Source organism: Strongylocentrotus purpuratus, unplaced genomic scaffold, assembly GCF_000002235.5.
Source record: "Strongylocentrotus purpuratus isolate Spur 01 unplaced genomic scaffold, Spur_5.0 spur5_scaffold_9, whole genome shotgun sequence".
Classification (NCBI taxonomy): domain Eukaryota; kingdom Metazoa; phylum Echinodermata; class Echinoidea; order Camarodonta; family Strongylocentrotidae; genus Strongylocentrotus; species Strongylocentrotus purpuratus.
The window spans coordinates 19,924,493-19,947,591 of record NW_022145615.1 but is presented as its reverse complement, the minus strand read 5'-3'; the positions used below and the strand labels follow the sequence as shown (position 1 = coordinate 19,947,591).

Here is a 23,099-nt window from a genome sequence, read left to right as displayed (position 1 = left end):
ATAATTTACAAACTTTACACATTTACATGTTTTTCTCAATGTTAGAGTTTAGCTGTACAAATGCATTTTTTTTTTTACAAATTCTATTTTCAAATTGCTATACAAGCATGTACAGTACATGAGAATGTTAAACACATCTTATTTGTGTATTTAAGGTAAATATACACTGTAAACATTGCTGGAAATTTCAAATTTTTAACATAATTGTTACCCCCTAATTGGGTTGAAATAACATATTAAGTTTTTATATTAAATAATCACTATTAAAGTTCAAGACATGTGCAGCAATACAGAATGCATTGTACAACATCCATTCTAACAATGACATCTTATTTCCAAGTTCCTACAAAATTCACTTTTCTTTCCATATAAAGTGTAAGCAAATCTGTGAATGACATACCATGAGCAATATCTTATATGTTGACACCCAAATTTTAAAACTGAAACCCAGATATAATACATTTGCTCTCTGTTCTCTTTTCATGAGGTCATCTACTGTATGGAAGATATCAGTTATATTGTAGAAGAATCCAATTTAAGATTAATGTTAGTTTTCATGATACATGTACATGTACCTCACTTGATGGGGCAATTTGTTTTGCTATTAAATTCAACACCCCCCCCCCCTCCCTGTTTTCTACAAGGTCTACTTACACAGTGATTCACATTGGTAGTCCCATGTTAGAATGCATAAGCTGCATGGGGTTCTGTGGTGCCATGGCCTCCCCTTGTTCAATCTTGAACCTCTCCACATGATGATAACCATGCCTTGGATAGGCTGCTTGGGCATGGTAAGGCGGGTAACTGTCACGACCACCCACTGGACCCACTGGGTCGCGAGGCACATAGCTGTCCAGATTCGTAGGACGATGGTGATCGGTGTAGACCAGGGGCTGGCGTGGAGGTTCGCGACCGACATAGTTCCGATGGTTGATGGCTTGGTCGTGATCAGGGAATGGGGGCTGAGGGTGAGCATGCTCTGGAGTTCTGTACGCCTCAGGGATCGCTAAACGCTCATGGCTCGGGTAGCTTGGTTGCCGAATGTATTCGCTGTTTCCGTAGCTTTCTGGGGTACGGGTTTGCTCTTGGTCTCCATAACTCTGTCTCCGTGGATGCTCAGGGTTTACATAGTCTTGTTGAGCCGGAGCCGGAGCTGGAGCTTCATCTGCTTCAGAATAATGTCTTTGGCTCAAAGGGCGTTCAGGCTCCTCATAACTTGATTGACTAACTGGACGTGGGTGATCATTAAAATGTTGTTGAGTAGAGCTCGGTTGGGGAGGTTGTTCATAAGTTTGTTGGTGTTTCACAGGTTGTGCGGGCTCCTCTTCATAGTCTTCTTGATTTGAAGAGTCATAAGATGGTTGCTGTCCAGCTGCAGCTGCCAGAGGCTGTGGGGTTTCACTAAAGTTAGGTTGTGGGGCAGGGGGTACCTGCTCTTCAGTACTGCCATCACCTTCACTTGGAACTTGAGACACATCTGCTTCAACGTCCCCAGGAACCTCTCCACTTGAATCAAGATCAACCCTCCCTTCATCATCATCGACCTGCTGGCTCTCATCAGCATTCTCGCCATTTTCATTTTCCTCCTTCTCACCATCCGACTGCAAGTCAGCATCCAGACCATGCTTATTTTTGACGTGTCTCTTGAGATTTCCCTTGTTGTTGTACTTGCTACCACAGATGGAACATTTGAAAGGCTTGTTTCCAAAATGGAGGTACACATGGCTGTCAAGATTCACCTTGCGACTGAACTTCTTGCCGCAAATGTTGCAGGAGAATGGTTTCTCATCCTTGTGGACAACCATGTGATTACTAAGAGTCTGCTTTTGCGAGAAAGACTTATCACAAACTTGGCATTTGTGTTGTCTGTTGTTGACATGGAGTTTGGCGTGGCGAAGCATATTGGCCTTGAGAGCAAAGGCCCGATCGCAGATGTGACACCTGAAAGGTTTCAGACCAGTATGGATCAATTGATGTTGCTTCAGATGGTGCTCTTTGAAGAACTGGTGTCCACATTCGGTGCAGACATAGGGCCGTACATCTCTGTGCCTTGCTAGGTGATCTCGCAACTCAAATGGGAACGCAAACTGCCTGCCGCATTCTGTGCAAGTCAGTTCGGGTTTAAGTGGTGCACCTTTTTTCTTTACAGATTTTCTTTGGGGCTGGTTGTTAGGTGCTCTATTACGGAACCGTTGGGTTCCAGGGCGGTTCCGCGCAGGATGGAATCGTAACGTTTCCATGGCATCAGGCTGGAGGACGGCTTTGCCTGCATCTGGATGAACAAGCTCTGGTTGGAACAGCTCTGCAGGAAGAAGGCCGTCGTCATGTGGTCCATTTTCTGATCCTCGAGGAGACTGGGATCCACCATGACTAAACGGCTGTCTCATGTGATCATGTCCTCCTGGTGACATGGCACTGCTCCTTGAAGACACACTATCCTGCCTCTGTGGCATATGATCACCTCTTGGTGGAGTCCGATCATTTTTAGAATACATTTGATCATCTCCTTGAACATTGGGATCACTTCTTGGAGACATCCTATCATTTCGAGGAGACATCTGGGGGTGTCTTGGTGGGGTACGATCATTTCTTGGTGACATGTGACTTGATCCATGAGGCATGTGGTCTCCTGGGGATATAGGCATGTGATCATTGGATGGTCCCCTTCCTGGTCCTGGTCCTACAGGCATTTTACCATAAGCAGCATGCATTTGAGCGACCGCCTGTGCTTTCATAGCTTTTGTCCGTCTCCTTCCAGTTGGCATGTACTGCGTTCCCTGTGGAATATTGGCATACCTGCCTTGTCTTTTGACACCACCACCAGGCCCCATCATTTGACCTTGAGAGGCCATCATCGGGTGCATGGTTGCAGAGGCATTGAAGTGTTGTAGGTTGTCCCCATCATTGGAAGGACTTCGACTGTTCTTCTTGGGAGGGCCAGCTCGCTTCCTGTGCACCTTCTTGTGGTGAAACTGCAACTCCGAAGGGAAAGCAAACTTGCGTCCACAAAGCTCACAAGTGCAGGCTACATTGATGTTGTGGGTGACCATGTGACGCTTTAGGTGGACTCTCTGATTGAAACCCCGCCCACAGATGGGACAAATGTGCTTCCTTCTGCCGGTATGAATTACCTACAGATGAAAAAGGTGGGAAAAAGAAACAAACAACAATCAATACAAGAATAGTGAACAAGTACATGTACTTGTACATTTTTAAAACGCCAAATTTGATATCAAAGAAACTTGTATTTCACAATTCACAACATGCACTTGTTAGCCTTTATCTAATAAATAATGGCTTCGTATCTCTACATGTACCTGTGTCACCCGATTCAAAGCAAATAATTTTTCTTGCACAGTAAGGTCTTCCAACACTAAGGTGAATAATCCTAAATGTATTGATATCATAATTAACTTCTAACTTGTTTTCTTTATCGCAATTATCATAATACTTGCACCCTAAGACCTTAAAAACTATTCAATCAATTTACTAATATAAATTGTTTGCAATACAATTTTACAAAGTCCACACCGTATTACTTTGAGAAATTCATTTATATGCAATGAGCACCACTAGTTAACTCATAAAACCACACTATACTGTTAACAAAATATTCTGGACTGGAAAGCTGCTTTGCTTGGCCTAAAACAAATAGATGTATCTTTTTCAGTCTAATTCAAATTTTTCCCTCTTTTTATCCAATGCAATTACACATGTATATTGGTATAGATTATTTGGCTAAGTCCACTCTAAAAATAAAATTTGCTTTTAATAGATGCAGAAAAACAAAAGAAACAGAGCCAAAAAAAAATAGAGTAACATTTTTCAAAGTTTTTCATATCATTAAAAATGTATAACTTCCTTATTAGCTATCCGATTTTGCTTGGTTTGTCTGATTTTTCTGCCTCTATTGAAAGTAAGTAAGTTTTGGAGTGGACTTGCCCTTTGAAAATGAATTGATTTTGTAGGATAAATTGACTTACTCTGTGCGTGTTGAGGTGCGCAACCTGCTTGAAGCTCTTGCCACAAGCCAGACACATGTGAGGCTTGATCCCACAATGATCCAAGAGATGGGCGATGAGGTTACTCTTACTGGTGTAGCTCTTGGGACACTGGTTACACATCCACTGCCAGCTACCCCTCACCAAGATGGGGTTGGAGCTCTTGGTGTCAAAGAGATTGTGCGGGGCATCGTTCTCGTCCTCCTCCGCACCGTCGTACGGTGCCATCATGTTGCCTTCCTCCATGCCCGCCTCTGGCAGATGCTTCTCTTCCGTTGCGCTCTCCATGCTGCTGTTCAGGTTGGGGTCTGAATCCATTGGAACATTGGGGTTAGAGTTCATGCCGGTGTTCAAGTTGGGATTGGGTTGCTCCATCCCAGGTGCGGTGCTGGGGTCAATGGTTCCTTGATGGTTAGGGTCCATGGCTGCCTGATGGTTAGGGTCCATGGCTGCCTGATGATGGGGGTCAATGGTGCTCTGATGGTGAGGGTTGGGTTCTGGTTCCCTCTGCTCCGGGTAAGCAGCCTGGGGCATGGAAGGCATCTTGTTGTGGATGTTGGGCACTGCAGCGAGAGGGGCGGTTGGGGGACCACCCTGCTGATCGGCTGGAAGTATGTACCCATTCTCCCTGGCATTCATCCCAGGCTGGTTGTATTCAACACCATGCACCATGGCTGCCTCTACTGCCTGTTTGTAATCCATGCTGAAGAAATGTCTTTTGAGATGCTGATGATCTTAGAAGCCTCTATCCACAAGGAGGATATCCGGATAGAGTAGTACTTGAGCTTCTGACTACATGATGTGAACGGTCACATGGTAGGCATCAAATACCTAATGCAAATGGAGAAACATTCAAGTATTTAGTAGTACAGAGTAAAACCAACAGTGTCTCATCAAGAAAGAAGTAAGGAAGCACACAATGTCCATGGCATTTCATAGATAAAATTTGTTCAAAAAGTTTGGATAGCTACATGTATATGAAAACAGTTGTGGGTTTTCAATATCTTTCCTGAAGAAAAGAAAACAAATAATTAATAAATGAATAAAAATGAAAGTTTTCTACTCAGGAAGATTACCAGGAGAATAAGAGTACAGTGTAGTTATTCTCGCAAAAATCATTTGCAGAATGATGAGGACGTGTGTAAGATGAATCCTTCACATCATATATCTCTTTTTCCATTTATTTCATTTATCAAAAAAGAAAAATTTAAGTCTCTAAAATACAGCCAAGTGAGCCAACACTCATCCTCAGTTTCAGCGCACATTTTGTGTACAATTCCCCCAAGTATATACGGTATGCGAGCTTGGTTAACAAAAGTCTTTAAATTTTAGAATATTTAGCCATTGAATACAAATTCCTCTTCTAACTTCCTTGTACACAATCCATACTGAACATGTACAAGATGTTACATGTAGCCTGCTTCATGTACAAGTAAGTACATGTTATAGGAAACAGAGTTGATACATTTTTGTAAATTCATTTTTCTGTTTGATTTCTATGGATACCATGCTCTCCATTACAAAAATTGGGATTTATTCATTGGATTACAGAATATTTGTAGCCAAGTGCTGTCAAATGTAGGACACATATGCAAAAGTTATTTATTGATCAATGTTTGGGGTCTTTTATCTAGTGAGATCTGATCGTAATTTGTTTGCTTGGTTTCTTCTTTTTGTTTCCCCCAGGCCCAGGGCATTTTGTTTTTGCTTTACCGGTACTTCTTTCTCCTTACGTTCTTTTATCTTCTAATTTCTAAAGCTCTTGAAATGAGGGAGTGTTGTTCAAAATTACATATCAAATATATCTAGGTAAAAATAATTTTTTTGCCAATTTGAGATAATATCAGAACACAACATCATTGCTGAAAACATAGTAACATTCTGAATGTTCACATTTTACAATCCTTTTTTAAAATTTAATGCTAGATTTTTTAGTCATTTTTTAAAGTCTAGACCTTGATATACATGATCAAGATCTCGGTCATTAGATCATTGTTACTGGGCAGCATTTCACGAAACCGTCACAAACAAGTTCACCGACATCCAATTGAAATGTGTGTATTAAATTTACCAAGTGTTTCAATGGGATGTCAGTGACGTGAACTTGTACATATGACGGTTTTGTGAAACGATGCCTTGGACTCTGATGCCTTACTGGTCAAACTCTAGGGAAAAACATTTCCAAACAAGCAAAAGATTGTTGGACAAAAGTACATCGATGACGATATACTTTTATGAATTGACACAACGGGGTACACTGTAGATCCTATACCGTGGACAAATCCAAAACCATGTATATTGTTTAGCTAAATTAGCTTTATACATTTTCATATCATGAACCAGACAATGTAAATGCAAATGATTGCTAAAGTAAAGTAGTCTAGTGTTAAATGTTTAAAGATCAACTTGAGTTCTGGTAAAAAAAAAAAAAAATGACTTCTCACAGAATCAAACAGAACTTATGCTGAATGTTCAAGATTACAAATAAATGTCATTTGCCAAACATTTTTTTTGGTAGAAAATGTATACTGGCTGAGTAATGAGCATAGAAAGATAAAGAAATCAAGGTAAGTAACCCCCCCCCCCCCCCCCCTCCCCAACACCATTTGTGTAGTCCCATATACATCTTTCTGTGTACAGTGCTTGTTTATTACTTTACCAAGACTGGGCCAAATTAATTATGATTTGTACGACTCCAGAACCTTGCAGTACACACCAATACTAACAACATGCTACATAGTACATGATCAACTGTTTCTGATCCATTCCACACCTTTTCTTTCACAATGCAATCGCATGACCAGAACTCAACTTTATCTTTAATAACACAAGTTAATCATGATATTCATCATATGAGTTTGTGACTTTCAGTTTCACTTTGCCTTTGGCTTGCATTATTTAAGAATGATTTAGAAACTGAATAAACATTATTTCACATTATTATACAGTCAAAAGATTCCAAATTAGCCTGGTGCCTACATGTACATCGAGAATGGACCAAGTTCCCAGACCAAAGGCCAAAGTCACCTAACACATTTTGAAAAGCAGCTGCACATAGGCTGGACTATGCAATAACCAATAACCCCCTTGCTTCGCATTAAATCTCTCTTCACTGCACAGCAGCAATACACAATACACACAGCGTGTGTACGTCCATGTATACACGACGGCATGCATGCAGACTGCAGTCCTTCATTTCCGCTTCCACTCCTTTCTCCTCCACCTCTTCTCCTTCACATACAAAGAACCCTGCGTTCACTGCCCGTGTGTAAGGAATGGCAGTCAGTGAGTGAGAAGCAAAGAAGAAGTCGTAGCTTGCACAGACATTTTAACCATTTCACACCTGCAAATGCCCATGCGATACACACAGTTTTGTAGATTGTTATTATGGTAATTGTAAACTTACCTGCATAATTCGGTAAATGAGCTTGATCAAGTTGAAAGACAAATAAAAAACGCTAATGTTGTGATTCTCCACTCGTTGATTTTCTTCCGCCCGACCTATTCTATCTTTTGTCATCGCCAGAGGGCGCCAAAGTTTAACATCGAAATAGAAAGAAAGAAAAGACAGACAGACGATTTTTACTTTTATTTTTATCTTCATTGTTTAGTGGACCGCTTTACTGGGGAGGGTGTGTTCTACATCGGACCCCCCCCCCAGGAAAAATTATATTAATGATAATAATAATAAAATCCCTGAGAGCCCATAGACTATTTCAGCTACCGAAACGGGAGCCGCGAATTGTTAAAATAAGTAGAGGATAGGCTTTTACAACATATACTATACCACCGAAATTATAATAAAAGCAATAAAAACATTACTACAAACAAAAACAAAGAGAGAGAGGGAGACAGAGAGAAAGATCACGGGGTCGAATACGGGGATATCATTTCCCCTCACTCCCCTTACGCCCCCCCCCCCTTTTCTCTCTCTCTCTCTCTCTCTCTCTCTCTCTCTCCTCTCTCTCTCTCTCTCTCTCAGGCTCTCTCTCTCTCTCTCTCTGGCCGCCTATAATATCTCTATATTATGTATCCATCTATCTATCTATCTATCTAGTACCTATTAAATAAATTTATATAAGGCTAAAATGTTGAGCAAATTAAGTTATCCAAATTGTTTTCATTAACGGCTGAAAGTTTACGTAGACATAAAAAGCGATCCAAACCCTTTAAGAACATATTTAACTGTAACGAAAAATTCCCCTTAGAAATCTGACATTCAAAATCGTTATTCCAAATAGACCTCTATATTATCACTATTATTAAGCTTTCTTTACTTGATGCATGATACATTTTGAGCGCTACTTCTTTTTAAAAATGAATTCCAATGAAAAGAAAGGTCTGCTCAGAGTCTCGCAGTGGATAAATGTATTTAAGTAATAATTGTATAGAAACAATTTTAGTGATAGTCCTTAATTGCAACACATTGATATTACTATTAGGTCGATTCCGGATTTTTCTAGACTGTTATAGGCTTGATGATTTAAACTTTTCATAACGTTAATGTTTATTCGATTAAAATGAAAATTATCTTCTAGACTTTCAAAAATCTTTCATAACAGTTGCATATTTGATAACACATAAGAAGGTTGCCATTGATTGCCATTATTAAAATTGCAGGCCCGTTACTGAGGGGGTTCTGGGGTGCGAACCCCCCCCCCCCCCCCCACCAGCGACAAGATGTCCGCTAAAAAAATATTAAAGAGAGAGAGATGAAGGAAAGAAAAAAGAGCGTGAGATATTACAATGAGATAGATTGCTTGAAAATGCTCTTAAAAAATTATGATGTAACGTTAATCAGTGACGTGTGCACAACATGATAAGTCTTAAATTAAATTTGTTGTACATTATAGGTCAGGCGCATACGCAGGATTTTTTCAAGGGGGGGGGGGGGGTTTAACATTTTTAAATCGGGCCGAAAATTTCGCATCGACTCAGCCAGCCGCTGAAAAAGCGGGTGGGGGGGGGGTGGTAAGAGGACACTTTTTTTTTCTTTTTGGTCTCGAAATTTGAAAATTTGACATTTTGCTCTGTTGGGGGGGGGGTAAGGTCACCTTTTTTAGGTCAGCCATGAGAATACTTTTTTTTTAATTTGTATTATTATTAAAAAATAAAAAAAATAAAAAAAAACCAAAAGGGGGGGGTTAGGTTTTTTTTAGGGGGGTTTATACACATAAAAATACCAAAGGGGGGGTTTAACCCCCCAAACACCCCCTGCGTACGCGCCTGGTATAGGTGCATTAGATAATTATCAAAAATTGCTATTGAGTGATCCGATCTGCATCATTGATGTAGCGTAAACAACAGAGAAGAAAAAGAAATTGAGATAGGAGAGATTTCATTTCATTTCATTTCGTTTATTTACATTTCTAACAAAATAATAAAGTACATGGGATTGCATTGTACATAGTAAAACAATGAAACTTAACAACATATTTGTAATTGGTCCACAGTGTACAATAGGCATATAAAACAGGTTGGTCATGGAGGGGACTGCTGAAAAGCTGGGCTTGTAGATTGCAGCCCCCTATAACTTATAGTTGCAAAAATAGTATATCAATAATAAAGGAACGCACAAATACATATGTAGAGACATACAGGAAAAGAAACAGAGCGAGTATGATTTTGTCCGTTTCTTAATGTTCACAACATTTCCCACTCCAAATTATCCCCTCTGGGCCATTATTCCACCCCCCCCCCCATCTCAATTTTTTACCATCTGGCTGGGGCGTACGCAGGATTTCGAAGCCGGGGATTAAAACATTTTTTTTTTTTTTTTTTTTTTTTTTTGGGGGGGGGGGGTAAGAGCACATTTTTTTACGACTAAAGCAGCCAGTGAATAAGCGGGGGGGGGGGGAGAGCACTTTTTTTGTCCCGAAAATTTGGCCGACTGATATTTCGTTCAGTTGGGGGGGGGGGATGGGGGGTAAGGTCACCTTTTTTGGTCACTCTTTAACACCCTTTAGCACCAAAGCACATATTTTAAAAAAATTGAGGGGGGTTCGACCCCCAACCCCCCCCCGCAACGACTCAGCCAGCCGCTGAATAAGCGGGGTGGGGGGGGGGGGGGGGGGTAAGAGCACATTTTTTAGGACTGAGCCAGCCAGTGAATAAGCGGGGGGGGGGGTCGAAGAGCACCTTTTTTTTGTCCCGAAAATTTTGCCGACGTCATGGAAACAAAGTACCGTTTATTTAATAGGAACCGCAAGGATGCCCAAATATATTTCACTATGGGTATTTTAATGAGGAAATAATATTTCAGAGATGGTAAAATGTATTTTTCTCGCTCGCAAAATTTAGAAACGGGATATCCCCAAATGATAATATTCACCGCCCGGATATCGTCATGATTCGGGCACAAGTACCCGAATATATCCTTATTTGTTGTATTTTATGTATATTAATGAAATTTATACCACAACAAAGTGTCTTTTTCCGTCGTTTGCTTCACTTCTCGCAAATGTTGATAAATCAGGATGATTCGTGGCAATGAGATGAACAAATATATCTTTACATTACTTTTTATCTGGTGTATATTGATGACTAAATAACATTTTTGCGATTATAAAATGCAATTATTTTCGCTCGCTTACATCGCTCGCTCGCAATGTTTGAGATTCAGGTATTATATTTTCAGGCAAGAGGCTCTCACCTTAATACTCACGCGAAAATGTGCCCGCACGTCCATTTATACGAGGGATGGAAAACTAATCCACTTTGATAAAGTTTGGTTTGGGGTGACGAAAAGCTTTTTAACTCCTAAAAGGATGCCGGCCGTGACCGTTAAATATGTTAAAAGTATAAAAGTCATCCAAGGAAGATGATGCTCATGTTAAAATAGGTTAAGGAAACAATGCAAACAATTAACAAAGGTAGGACACTGTTATTATATAAGGGAAACCGTTTTGGTATTCAAAATTGTACCTAAAACTTAATTTTCAGACAGAAAATGTTAACCCCCCCCCCCCGCTCGGGCGCTTAATTTCCGCCCTCCAAAGGGTCAATCTCATATGATGTCTGAGCCTCCCCCCCCCCTTACTGACACTAAAATTCTAGTTTATGGGCCTGAATTAATACATCTTTAATTGAACAGGATGCGTGAATGATTAAAATTTGGAAATCTATTACATGTTTTGGTGCATACAAGTGAGAGAGTTTTTCCAAAGTATGTCCGTCACATTAACAAATCTTTGATGGGATCTAAACTTTCCTTCGATATATTATTTTTTTGATTTCGCTAAAATTTTCACCAATTTGTTAATTAATATTGTTTGTTAGTTTTGTTTTGTGTTTTTTTCTTCTCCTGCTTTTCATTCAACACGTCTTGTTATCGGGGTGGGATTGCATTACACATATTTATTATCACAAAACACTCCATCAACCATGCAAACCATTCACTCGACCTCAATTCATCCAACTAGATGTATATATATCCAGTATTTACCAATTTCTTATTTAAGATTATTTCTTATTTCTCTAATAAATCTAATAATCAGTTATCATCGATCATATCATACAATCTATTATTATCTATAAAATATTCAAATCCAATACTGTGACTCACAAATGTCACTTTCTTATAGATCATGTATTCAATCTATCAAATGATGAATTGATGAAACTCTCTGCATCTAGAATTCCAAATTCTCATCAATTTTTCGTATTACTTTTCAATCAGTGATTCAATAAGTCAAACAATCAATCATTTCTCTGTAAAATCAATATTACATCATAAAATTGCAATCAAACAGACAGAGCAAAACAGTCATTTCACCAAACATTCGACGAAATAATACATCAACAATTACAAACAACCGTCTCATCCTCTCAATTTAAAAAAAAATTTGCATTCATCCTATAATTTCTGCATTCATCCAACAGATTTTGCATTCATCCAGTATATTCTGCATTCATCCAATAGACTCTGCATTCATCCAATAGACTCTGCATTCATCCAATAGATTCTGCATTCATCCAATAGACTCTGCGTTCATCCAATAGATTCTGCATTCATCCAATAGATTTTGCATTCATCCAATTAATTCTGCAAACATCCAATAGTTTTTGCATTCATCCAATAGATTCTGCATTCATCCAATGGATTTTACGTTCATCCAATAGCAAGCATTTACACCACAAAGTTTTCTTTTCTTTTCTTTTTCATTTATTTCATAATTTCAGTGACAAGTTCAGTACACCGAGTGTAGTAATACACTTCGCAAGTGGTTGATATATCATAGTACTATCCAGTACCAACACATGATATCATTTCAAGGCGACAATAAAGGCTTGTTCAGATATGGCACAGTAAATCGCTGCAAAAAGGCAGCCATGTTTTACTTATAAACGAATGGCAACTGCCTGCAACAAAGGAATCGTGCGTTTTCACTGAGCTCTGTGTTTTAAGATACAGAAATGTAACATATATTACATTTCACATCACTTATCGTAAAATAACCACCATGATTTTACCGCGTCATATCTAAACGAGCCATTACTAAAATATCAAATGAGAACATCATTTAAATTCTTTCTTTTAGCTGGAGAGAAGATGTTATATATGTATCTCCATAATCTTGCCTTTTGATTTAATATAACAAAAGCACTTAAATCAATACATTAATACTTTATGTAAGTCATTTGACTTGTGTATAATGATTTTTTTGGTGCTCGGTGTGGTTTGTCTCAAAAATTTAAGTCAATGAAATATAATGATGTGCAATTTATTTTACCAACCCACCAATTAATAATACAATATTTTATTTTACAGCAATGTACAATACAATTTATTTACATATTAACATAATAAATTCTTCACATCCCTCTTGCCTTGCATTGCATTGATATATCTTTATACAATATTAACAGAATATACAATTGGCATTATTTGAGAGGGACATTCTCATATCAATGTAACAAAAATATATAACTTCATAATTCGTTCGTACCAATAATATGGGGGGATTGTGGATGTGATTAACTAAACTAACATTTCAGTTTAATGCTCTCTCCTTTTTATCTTACATAACATGACATCAGGCTTAATTTCGAAGAAGAAAAGGAATAGGAAAGAAGAAATGAAGAAAGAAGAATAAAGAGAATATGGTGTAGAAAATGAAGAGAAGGAGAACAGAAATCTGTAAGTAAATTGAGAGGATTGCACGTGCATTGTACATTGCATTATCACTTTCAGCCAATATTCAGCCAAGGTCGCAAAATATAATCGTCGATCTACCCTGTCTTTGGAAAATGTATGTTAAACTGATGTCGGATCGTATCCAACGGGTTAAATTTATTGCTCTTATGGACAGGAAGAACGTCATTACACTCACACAATTATCGTCATTAAAGACAACTTTCTTATGAATAAATTAATAAATAAGGTTACTATTGAATAAATACATTCTCTCATCGTCATGCACATGATCTGATAATGATGTTTCGGATTTCTTAAGGAAGGCCATGATAAGTTACACATAATTATGGAACGTTGGAAGAGCTGTTCGACACTCCTATGGAATGCCAAGATAGGTTGTACCTAACTATGCAATTTGGCAGGAACTGTTCACGACACTTATGGAAGGCCATGAGAGGGGTTAAAGTAATTCATTGCAAAATTATGCCTCAAGCCTGTTACCAATGCACCTATCGAATAAGAAAACACGGCGGATATGTAATCAGGAGATTGAAATTGAAATGTTGCTATCCCTTGCAAATTCCTGATGTTTGGACCAATACTGATTGGAAAACGGAGCTCAACTTTAAGAAGACATTGATGAAACGAAATGATCTATTCTCTCACATCTCATTTCAGCCTTCAGGCTAATTTCTGTGCAATTTAGAATAAAAAAGGGCTTCAAATCGATCATAACAAGATTTCATCGCTTTATGGACGAATAGAAACAATTGCAGTGTAAAGAATTAGAGTGCAAATTTTTCAGGTGCGTGACAATCATGATCTTCATGTATAATCTTTTTTTCTTTTTGTTATTTTTTAATTCTAATTTTTATGTTTTCGTATTTTTACATTCTAGTATTTCTTTTTTCAAGTTATGGCATTCTTTCATTACAATTATACCACACCTTATATGCAGTATCTCTGCATTTGATTGCTTATAATTGGCACTTCTTAATTCAGTTCAAACATAATTCAATCAGTAACATACCAAAATTAGATATATGCCCCACTGGCATGGTACACGTTTCAAAATGAGTGCATACTCAAACTTTGACATTCAACAAATCTCTGCAAAAGGCACATGAATACAACACAAGCGACAAATTTGGTATCATATACCAGCAAAAAGCATTTCTTTTTTAAAACTTTTCTATGAAAACGAGACAAGGAGATATATCTAATCTCTGTCCAATGCACAAACAAGAAGAATTGTGAGCTCCTGAATCTTAAAGCAATGATGCACATAACAGAGAATACAAAATGTCACTTTTTATTCATCAGACTTTTATAGTTGCTCTTCTAGTTCCTCTTCTAGTAAAATACCCTGTTTTCTTTTCTTTGGAGAAAATTTTAACTTGCTTTTGCTCTTTTTAACTTCTTCCCCGCTGCTCTCATAATCTGCATCGTTGTCAAACTGACAATAGTGTCCATCGTTGGAAAACACAATGTTTTGAGGGTTGGGGGCCCCTTTGAATATAGTGTTGGCAGTTATGGTCTTCTTGCCCAGGTTGCGTCGTCGTCGGACGTAGAGGGCAACCACGGCAACAATGATGATGAAGGCTATGATTAAGATGACTATGAGTGTGGTATGTGAACCTACATGTTTGTGTTGACCTAAACGAACAGGACCTGCAAGTGAACAGAAATGTAATATAATCAATAATAATGATAATAATGATAATAATTTGGATTTGTATAGCTCTTAATACCGTAAATCACATCTTATTATGAGACTAGAATTGAAAGATGTCATTAAAATCAAGTATGATCTGACTAAGAAAAAAGTTGGGTGGGATGAAAGCTAAGAATCAAAGAAACAAATCAGTTAATGTTGGGAACGCAATAAACCATTAAATTGAAAACAGTACCCTAATCATGTAATGAATTGTTTAAAGTTGAGAACACGTTATATGGCAAAGTCAAGTAGGCAATTCAGGATTTGTAACTGATTTATGGCTTATATTAAATCTCTCTATTTGTTTTTGGTTAAGAACTGAGAATTTGCTTCTCAAATTTTTTTCATTGCAAATACATACGTACTTGTAAAATACAACCTTTCTTTGCAGCTCTTTCATCACAGAGAATAGCAATAACTGAATAAGACAATTCTTCTTTGGTGACGAACAGAGAAATAATGCTTACCAGTGATAGACACGTAAGCATTAGCGGACACAGCTCCCTCTGTGTTGGTAGCTGTGCACACGTAGAGGCCGCCATCCGCAGGGTCAACATCGGTAACCGTCAGGCTGTCATCAACCATGAGATGGCGCTCATCGTTTACGACGTCTTCTCCGTTGTGCTGCCATGTTACGACAGGGTTGTAGGCACCGATCACTGTACAGGGTAATACCACTGTCTCGCCCGTGACTCGTGTTTGGTTTGTGGGTGCTTCAGTTATGTGAGGGGGACCTATGGAATATAATAAAGAGAAAGAAAAGAGTTGACTCATTAACATTTGTGGGGAAAAAAATTCATTTTTCAATCAAGTTTTATCTTTCATCTATCACAAAATGAGAAAAGTAAACTTGTTATTATCAGTAAAGAAATCAACTCCACCTATAATTGAGTAAAACATATATTACTGATAGTGATATTGCTACTGTAACTCCTCATCACAAATGCTCCTACTACTATATGCTACTACAACTAAGGTTGAATGTAGCAATGTTACAACTCATCTCACTTAGTAATAAAAAGATTATAAATCAGTCACAAAAGTATTAAAAGCAAACATGAACTATTATATATTTTAATGATTAAAACATAAACCTAACATAAAACTAAGATTTTTTTTTAAAATATCTAATGGTTCAGATACAATTTTTTTTTGTATCGTTGCTATATGTCACAAAAAAAAAAGCATTATAACTCACCTATGATGAGAAGTTTGGCAATTCTAGCACTGGTCTGAACCTTGTTGGAAGCTATGCATGCATACTCGCCCATGTCTTCCCTCTGGCTCTTGTGAATCACAAGAGTATTATCTTCAAGAATGGTCACCCTAAAATGGAAGAAATAAAATAATGGTGTAAAATAAGATCTTCATTAAAGATGGATCATGATGTTGCTCCCGTCATCCAAAACCATGCAGCAAATCTGTTTAGTGTACTGTACAAGGTTCCTGACAGATTGTAGTCCTGGAAGGATCTCTTTTATTAATATTTGTTTTCTGTAACTTACATCAAGTTTTATATACTCAGAAAGAAAAGTCTATAGTTAATACAAGTCCAAAAACAGATATCCAGGCACACTATGGATACCCTCTGTTTATATATCAAGGAAAAACAAACTACATAATCTTCACCAATTATGTCATACATGGATTTCACAATTTTCGTATACAGTAGATTTGATATGGGATTCAAATGCTACACTGGTCTCTAAGCAGAATCATACTTTCAGTAAGTTCTTTTTTTCACTTTTTAAATCTAAAGTGATCAAAGTTCTTCATGAACCGCGTTATACATATCATCTATTATATTTATCATGATAAACTTTTATTGATGCCCTGGGCTATGTCATTAGTCGAAAAGTGCATTTTCACTGATATGAATGTATTATCATTAATTTATGTATCCATTTTATCTATTGTGATTGTAAAGAATCTGCAATTCGGCCATCTGGCTGCAAATGATTTCTTACTAATAAACAATTTAAAAAAAAATCAATTCAAACTTGGTGCCTTTACAGCTTTGGAGCATCTGATAAGATTTGAAGCTGCAAAAAAAGAATATCTGACTTACCTTCCATTAAGAGATATCATCTGACCATCTTTCTTCCATGTAATCTCGGGTAGAGGCACACCTGACACCACGCAGGGTATACTGACATCAGAACCTGTTCTTACTTCCATCTCCTGGGGACCTTCTAGGAATGTGGGTACTTCTGCAGGAAAAAAAATATTATACAAAATAGTTATTTTTAATTGTCATTTTAAATGTGCAAATTGTAGGTTTCTAATGAATCATGATACTCCCATTCCATTGAGAATGTACAGGAATAGACAGTTTACAAAATAAATTCTTCAGTCGAATGGAATGTTATAGAATATGAATATTTAGTCAGGAAAACGTTACAATGTTTACCTTGATGAGATACAGTGCATACTCTCTTGAAGAAAATGCCTTCTGAAGTAATGGTACAATTAATCTGATATGAGCACTTTATTTACATTTCAATTGTCAACTTATCCTACATTGATATATGTAAAGTTAAGCACTTAAACACCCTCAAAATGGTGCATGCAGGGAATATATATAAGAAATTGCCAAATTTATAAAATGAAATACAATACACCTTCCAAGTATAGCTTCCTGAGTGAGCTACCAAAGGGATTACCCAACCAAGTACAAAGTACCTAGTTGATGTCCATAGTTGTGTACAAGCAGTCATCAACTTACCATAGACGGTCAACTTCACCGATGCCTGGTCTTCACCGAGTTGATTGACAGCCACACATTCGTACATGCCGTTATCCTCAAGTCGCACATCTCTGATCAGCAGGGTCCCGTTCTCACCGAAGCTCTGGAACCGTTCACCCATCAGGGGTTGTCCGTTGCGTCTCCAGGAGACTGTCGATTCTGGGAGACCTACGACAATGCATCCTAGTTCGGCAGTCTCACCAAGGATGCGTGTGTCAGGGTGTGTCGACATGATGTGGGGTCGTTCTAGATGAAACAGCGATAGGGAGAATGCAAGAAATAAGTTATAATTCAATTATGTATTCAGAATATTCATCCATTTATTATGTAATTCAAGTATGCAATCGTACAAAACTTCAAAACGAAAAATGTATAAATAATGTGACAAAAAAATAAAAAAGAATTAATGAACAAGATAATTATGAAATTTACTAGATACTAAAACATTACTGGATCAATTACCAACTTCTGAACTCCTATACCAAGAGTATAATTGGTTCACATTCAAAGCAATCAAATCATAGTTTGCCATGATACAATCAGAATGCAAAATTAAAAGTGATAGGATAATGAAAGTACAATGCTTGGTTTTTAACTATTTGTGAATGATCCCGTGCTATGAATATTCAAAATAATATTTATGAACACTTGTTGAGTCTCTGTAACTCCCCAAAACATACCTTTGACAACCAGGAAAGCACTGGATGTGTTAACACCCTGGGTGTTTCTGATAACGCAGGTATAATTCCCAGAATCCTCTCTGCGGGTCCTGACAAACTGGAGAGAGCCTGACGAGGTGTAGACCCTCAAACGTCCGCTACTCAAGTCTCGCTGAGACAGGGGTTGACCGTCCTTGAGCCAACTGCTGACCGTGACCCTTGGAGTGGGCCGGCCATCGGCTTTGCAACGGAAGAGCGCTCCCGAGCCAGCGTTGATGGTGCGGTTCTTGGGTTCTTCAGCGAATGTGGGTGGGTAGCTGGACACAACTGAAAATTTTAAATAAAAAGACCAAAAATAGTTTTAATTGTAATTCCAAATAATTCACAGAGACATGGAATTTGATAGGAATTTTACTGGTACTTCATAGAAATCATAATCTAATAAACTAACAACTACCATTGTTTATAGGCTGAATTCTAAAAAGAACAACAAAGATACATATCAGTTTCGAAGCCCAAAAGAATTATTGATTTTGTTCCCCAAGAGCCAGATAAACATTGCCTCTATGTAAAATATGATTTACCGCCCTTCTGGTTGTAAGCAAACAATTTAGTTTAGTTTGTACCTCAAAAGTCTCTGTTACAGTGACTGACATGCCAAGACCTTCAGAAACAAAAGACAATTTGGGATTTTTCAAGCAATTTTGCGGATAGATAGTTTTAACTGGTATTCATTAGCTTTATGCATCCCACCAGTGCCATCGTTCTGTATTGTCTGTATGGTTGATGGTACCAACACTACATTAACAAAGAGTTTATGAAGAATAAATAAGTATTTTCTTCAGCCGTTGTCCTTCTTCTTCTTCTTCTTCTTCCTCTTCTTAGATTATTTGGAATACTCTACGATTGTGTGTGTCATCCTTGGGCCATGGGCCAAAGAAGTACAGTTCACCATTTCGTGTATTCTCCTACCGATGTAGGTGCTGTGCAGGTGTATATACAGTGCCTCGATAAAAGGCCTTCAAAGAACTATGTGCAGCAAAAGACATCCTGAGGTGTATGTAGTTTTCTGCTACACTTCAGCCAGTAAACAGAGCACTTTTGCGCACCTTTGTGGAAGTTGTGCACATGGCACTTTGCTATCAATACCCTTCGATTTGTACACAGTCTCCAATTTTTTCACACTAACCTGTACAATAAATTCCGTTGCCAACCTGACCCTCTGGGCATTCCAAACAAACAGACTGGTCGTCGCTCACTGTTACGCAATCCACCCCACTGCTGCAAGGCACACTGTCACAGGAAGATGAGGTAACCTGTCTGCAAATGTTGCCTCTCTGTTGGTCATTCACTCCACTGCATCGAATGGCTGTGAATAGGAAAAAGAGTGAAATGCCATTATAACAAACAATCGACAACGTCAGTTTTAATCTTTATTTGATCAGCTCCACATTGAAAAATAAGAAAATTTGTATTCCGTTGATAAAGTGTCTTTCTTGCAATCATTAGGTGCAGGTATACTTTTACAATATTTAACACATGTCTCTTATGTGTGAGGTTATACAGACAACTTGGCAAATGGTATATTAAACTTAAGGGGTATGTTACAATTCCAAAATGAGTACCGTAAATCTCTTCTTTAGTCTATATTCACTTTAAAAAACATGACAAACAGTTCGCAACATAATGATCAATTGTAGACATACCAACATCCCTGTAGTGTGAGCAGCCAGTATTGCCCCATCCACTGTTGACACACTGGGACAGACCCAGCTCCCAGCCTTTGCAGTCGACTCCAGTCAACCAGATTGGCGCGTCTGAGGATGCTTGGCCAAAGACACTACCTGTGATGATCTCTACAGCACTTCCCTGGCCAAGTTGATGACAAACAACCTGAAAAAAAGAGGAAAAGGTAAATGTAATGAATACTGACTGACAAAGCCATAACATGAGTCATGTCCAAGTACGAAGAACAGGGAATAAGACTTCTCATATTTTTGACAGCACGCTCAGAAAGATATAAAAAGGGATGTCCTCTTCTGGCAACTAATCAGGTCATGCCTATTCCTTGAGATAATAAGCATTTAAAAATGTTCTTAAATAATTAATCTTTGTTTGTAACTACTGGAGCTTCGGCTGACATTATAAACAATAAAGTGGACTTCCACTGTATATCCGAGCTTCTTTCGTTTTCATTTTGTTTCTGAACTTGTCATCACCGACCCATTACGGGTCCATTACAAATGTTACCGGATCACTTTAACAGTATCTTACATGAAGCTAATAACACTAGTATACATCCAAGGTTGACATGGAAAAGAAAGAAGTACATCACTTACATTCGCATCCACCAGGTCCCAGTTGTTGTTACAGACGGTCCCCCACTGGTCTCCGTGAGAGATCTCCACACGCCCCTCCCTGGAGTTGGCCCCTCCCACAAGACGCACCGGCTCACTCTGCCCAAGCAACAGAAGGACTTCCCTCAATGGCTGGGAGCCATCGGAACAACTAGAAACACAGGACCAGCCTGTACCAAGAAATAGATTGAACAAAAGTAGAAGTGGTGCTTATTTTACCCAACTGCTAAGAAAGCATAAATGTTTGTTAGTAAGCAACCAAAAGTGGATGATGGTCTCATAGCTCAATATATTTTACATCTAGTAGAAGGTTTAAAAGAGGAGCTTTATTCATAGACATTGCTCAATTGATTTTAAGCAAAATTACTTTCTTTAATATCGTGACAAGTTATTGGCATATTGTCAGTATGTTTGAATAAGTCTTTCTCAATATAAGGGGGTTAGTAAAGCAAATTTTGTTTTTTTATATACATGATTTGGTCGATCTGCAAATGGAATTGCTTTTTTGTCCCTATAATTATTTCCACCTTCATTAAAATATATCTTCATTCTATAATGCTTAAAGGTGTATACATTATTTCATCAATCACACAGAGATATGATTTTATCTGCATGTACATGTATATTCCTCATTTATTGATATTCCTTTCATACACTGCAAATATGATTAAATTATCACTTAAATTTAAGAAAAAAGCATATTGAGATATTACCTTTTAGAAAGAAGTCGGGCTTGCACGTCTTGCACATGTCATTGGTCTGTCCATCGAAGCACTCGTCGCATGCATCGTGACATGGCTCACAGGTGTGGCTGTGGATGTTCCCGTACTCGCCCCTCGGACAGGACTCCACACACAGGGTCCCGTTGAGGAAGGTAGGGGCGGAGCAGCTGGTACACGTGTCTGCAGCACCGTCGCAGGTCAGACAGGCGTCGCTGCACATCTCGCATTCAGAATTCGAGTTAGCGAAGAAGCTGATTGTGATTGAAAAAAAGATTGCAATTTGATTTTATTCAATTTCTGCATTTTTCCAAATATACAAACAATAATAACTTCATGTCAAAATGTTTTTTTACGTATAGGTATACATATTATAACAAAACTTAATATTTCTATGACATATTATAAATTAAAAATATTATCCAAACTATCTGTTGAAAAAGTGCAGGAGACCGCAATCATAAGCGATGCTTGACTAGGATAGAATCAAGCTTTGTATGCGATATTGGCTAAATCAGGTTGCAGAGAGTACGTGTACATAGTGTAGGTTTCGCTAGAGCTTTATTACATACAGCAATTGCCTATCAGTTCATACTTCAAATCCTATTTTGTCAGTCAAGGCATATTTGACTGATCTGTTCTATCAAATCTTCAAAGAACAAATTACCATCGCCATGTTTACATGATATTTTGAAAAGATTGAGAGACAGCTTAACCCATTGCCTACAGGAACCGGGTGGCTCCTGTATTAAGCCTATGTGAATGCGAGAATCCAGTTGCCAACGGGTTAAGATAGAGGAAAGGTCTATTCCTCTGTTATTCTATATTGTGAAAGAATGAGAGATGAAGAGAACGACAGGTTGACTAGTCTATTTATCTATATCGAAAGAAAGGACATAACACAAAAGAAGTTTTTCTAGCAGAGCCAATGAACTGATTAGATTTTAGGGTCATGAGGTCAAAGTTCACAGTTTTGAATGACAGAAAGAACAATACACTTGAATAGTCTTCTGCTCTTTAACTTTGTTTGAAAGGACAATTTCTTGATACTAACCCATCATCACAGCTGGACACACATTTTAGCGACGTATCCGGTCCCGCGCACCTCACACCCACATCCTCATTATGGGTGCAGTCGTGTCCCTGGATGCCGCTATGCATGCACTCCAGCAGTGACCCCTCCTCCCCGGTGCACTTGAGTTCATCAAGCCAGATAGGACCCGATCCGGGCGCGGAGCCCAGGTAGAAGTTAAGGGCGTCGCCAAGGTCAAGTTGACGGCAGACGACCTGAGCATCCAGGAGGTCAAAATCATCGTCGCAGACCGTTCCCCACTGGTTGTTGTGAAGAATCTAGGTTTGGAACATGAAAAAGAGATAAATAATTAATAATAGAAATATCATTGCTTTTTTGTATATAAAGTATGTATAAAACATTGTTTCCATATATGCTTCCATATGCTTCAATCAATCGGGCAGCGCAAGAAGTGTCACGGACGTGGCGGACATGTGCGCTATATAAGAAGCCATTATTATTATTATTATTATTATTAGAATGTTTTGGAAACCTGGCTCTAAACATGTCAGCTGATTTTCGTTCACAGCACATTTAAAATCTATTTGTTGGAAGATAAACTGCACAGGATGGACTTAAGTTCCACATGCATGTATTTAAAGATCTAGAGATGATCTTTCCCAGCTTACATGTAATATCAGCATTGAATAACAAGTAAAACAACCAACCAATCATTCAATTAGTCAATCAGT

General features: G+C 38.2%; 2 protein-coding genes across 4 annotated transcripts in view; both read right to left on the bottom strand.

Moving 5' to 3' along the window:
* Positions 1–243: 243 nt before the first annotated feature.
* LOC100891014 (protein bowel) lies at positions 244–7,519 on the bottom strand. Of its 2 annotated transcripts, none has more exons than XM_003725744.3 (3): positions 7,408–7,519; positions 3,984–4,832; positions 244–3,131 (listed from the first exon to the last, which is right to left on the bottom strand). In XM_003725744.3, the coding sequence occupies exons 2-3, from the start codon at positions 4,701–4,703 to the stop codon at positions 663–665; spliced, it is 3,189 nt and encodes a 1,062-aa protein (XP_003725792.2). In that variant the 5' UTR covers positions 4,704–4,832; positions 7,408–7,519; the 3' UTR covers positions 244–662. The 2 variants fall into 2 exon arrangements, with proteins under 2 accessions (XP_003725792.2, XP_030832388.1); XM_030976528.1 differs by lacking the exon at positions 7,408–7,519 and adding an exon at positions 6,981–7,042.
* Positions 7,520–12,142: 4,623 nt separating this feature from the next.
* Positions 12,143–23,099, bottom strand: part of LOC576716 (scavenger receptor cysteine-rich type 1 protein M160) — a 35,182-nt gene continuing 24,225 nt past the window's right edge. For both annotated transcript variants that reach the window (XM_030976465.1, XM_030976466.1), the window contains 11 exons: positions 22,390–22,685; positions 21,330–21,589; positions 20,599–20,786; positions 19,966–20,152; positions 19,449–19,628; positions 18,281–18,586; positions 17,580–17,846; positions 16,923–17,064; positions 16,053–16,180; positions 15,322–15,588; positions 12,143–14,808 (listed from right to left, as the gene is read on the bottom strand). In XM_030976465.1, coding sequence (XP_030832325.1) covers positions 14,465–14,808; positions 15,322–15,588; positions 16,053–16,180; positions 16,923–17,064; positions 17,580–17,846; positions 18,281–18,586; positions 19,449–19,628; positions 19,966–20,152; positions 20,599–20,786; positions 21,330–21,589; positions 22,390–22,685 — 2,565 coding nt within the window. In that variant the 3' untranslated portion in view covers positions 12,143–14,464. The remainder of the gene's footprint in view (positions 14,809–15,321; positions 15,589–16,052; positions 16,181–16,922; positions 17,065–17,579; positions 17,847–18,280; positions 18,587–19,448; positions 19,629–19,965; positions 20,153–20,598; positions 20,787–21,329; positions 21,590–22,389; positions 22,686–23,099) is intronic.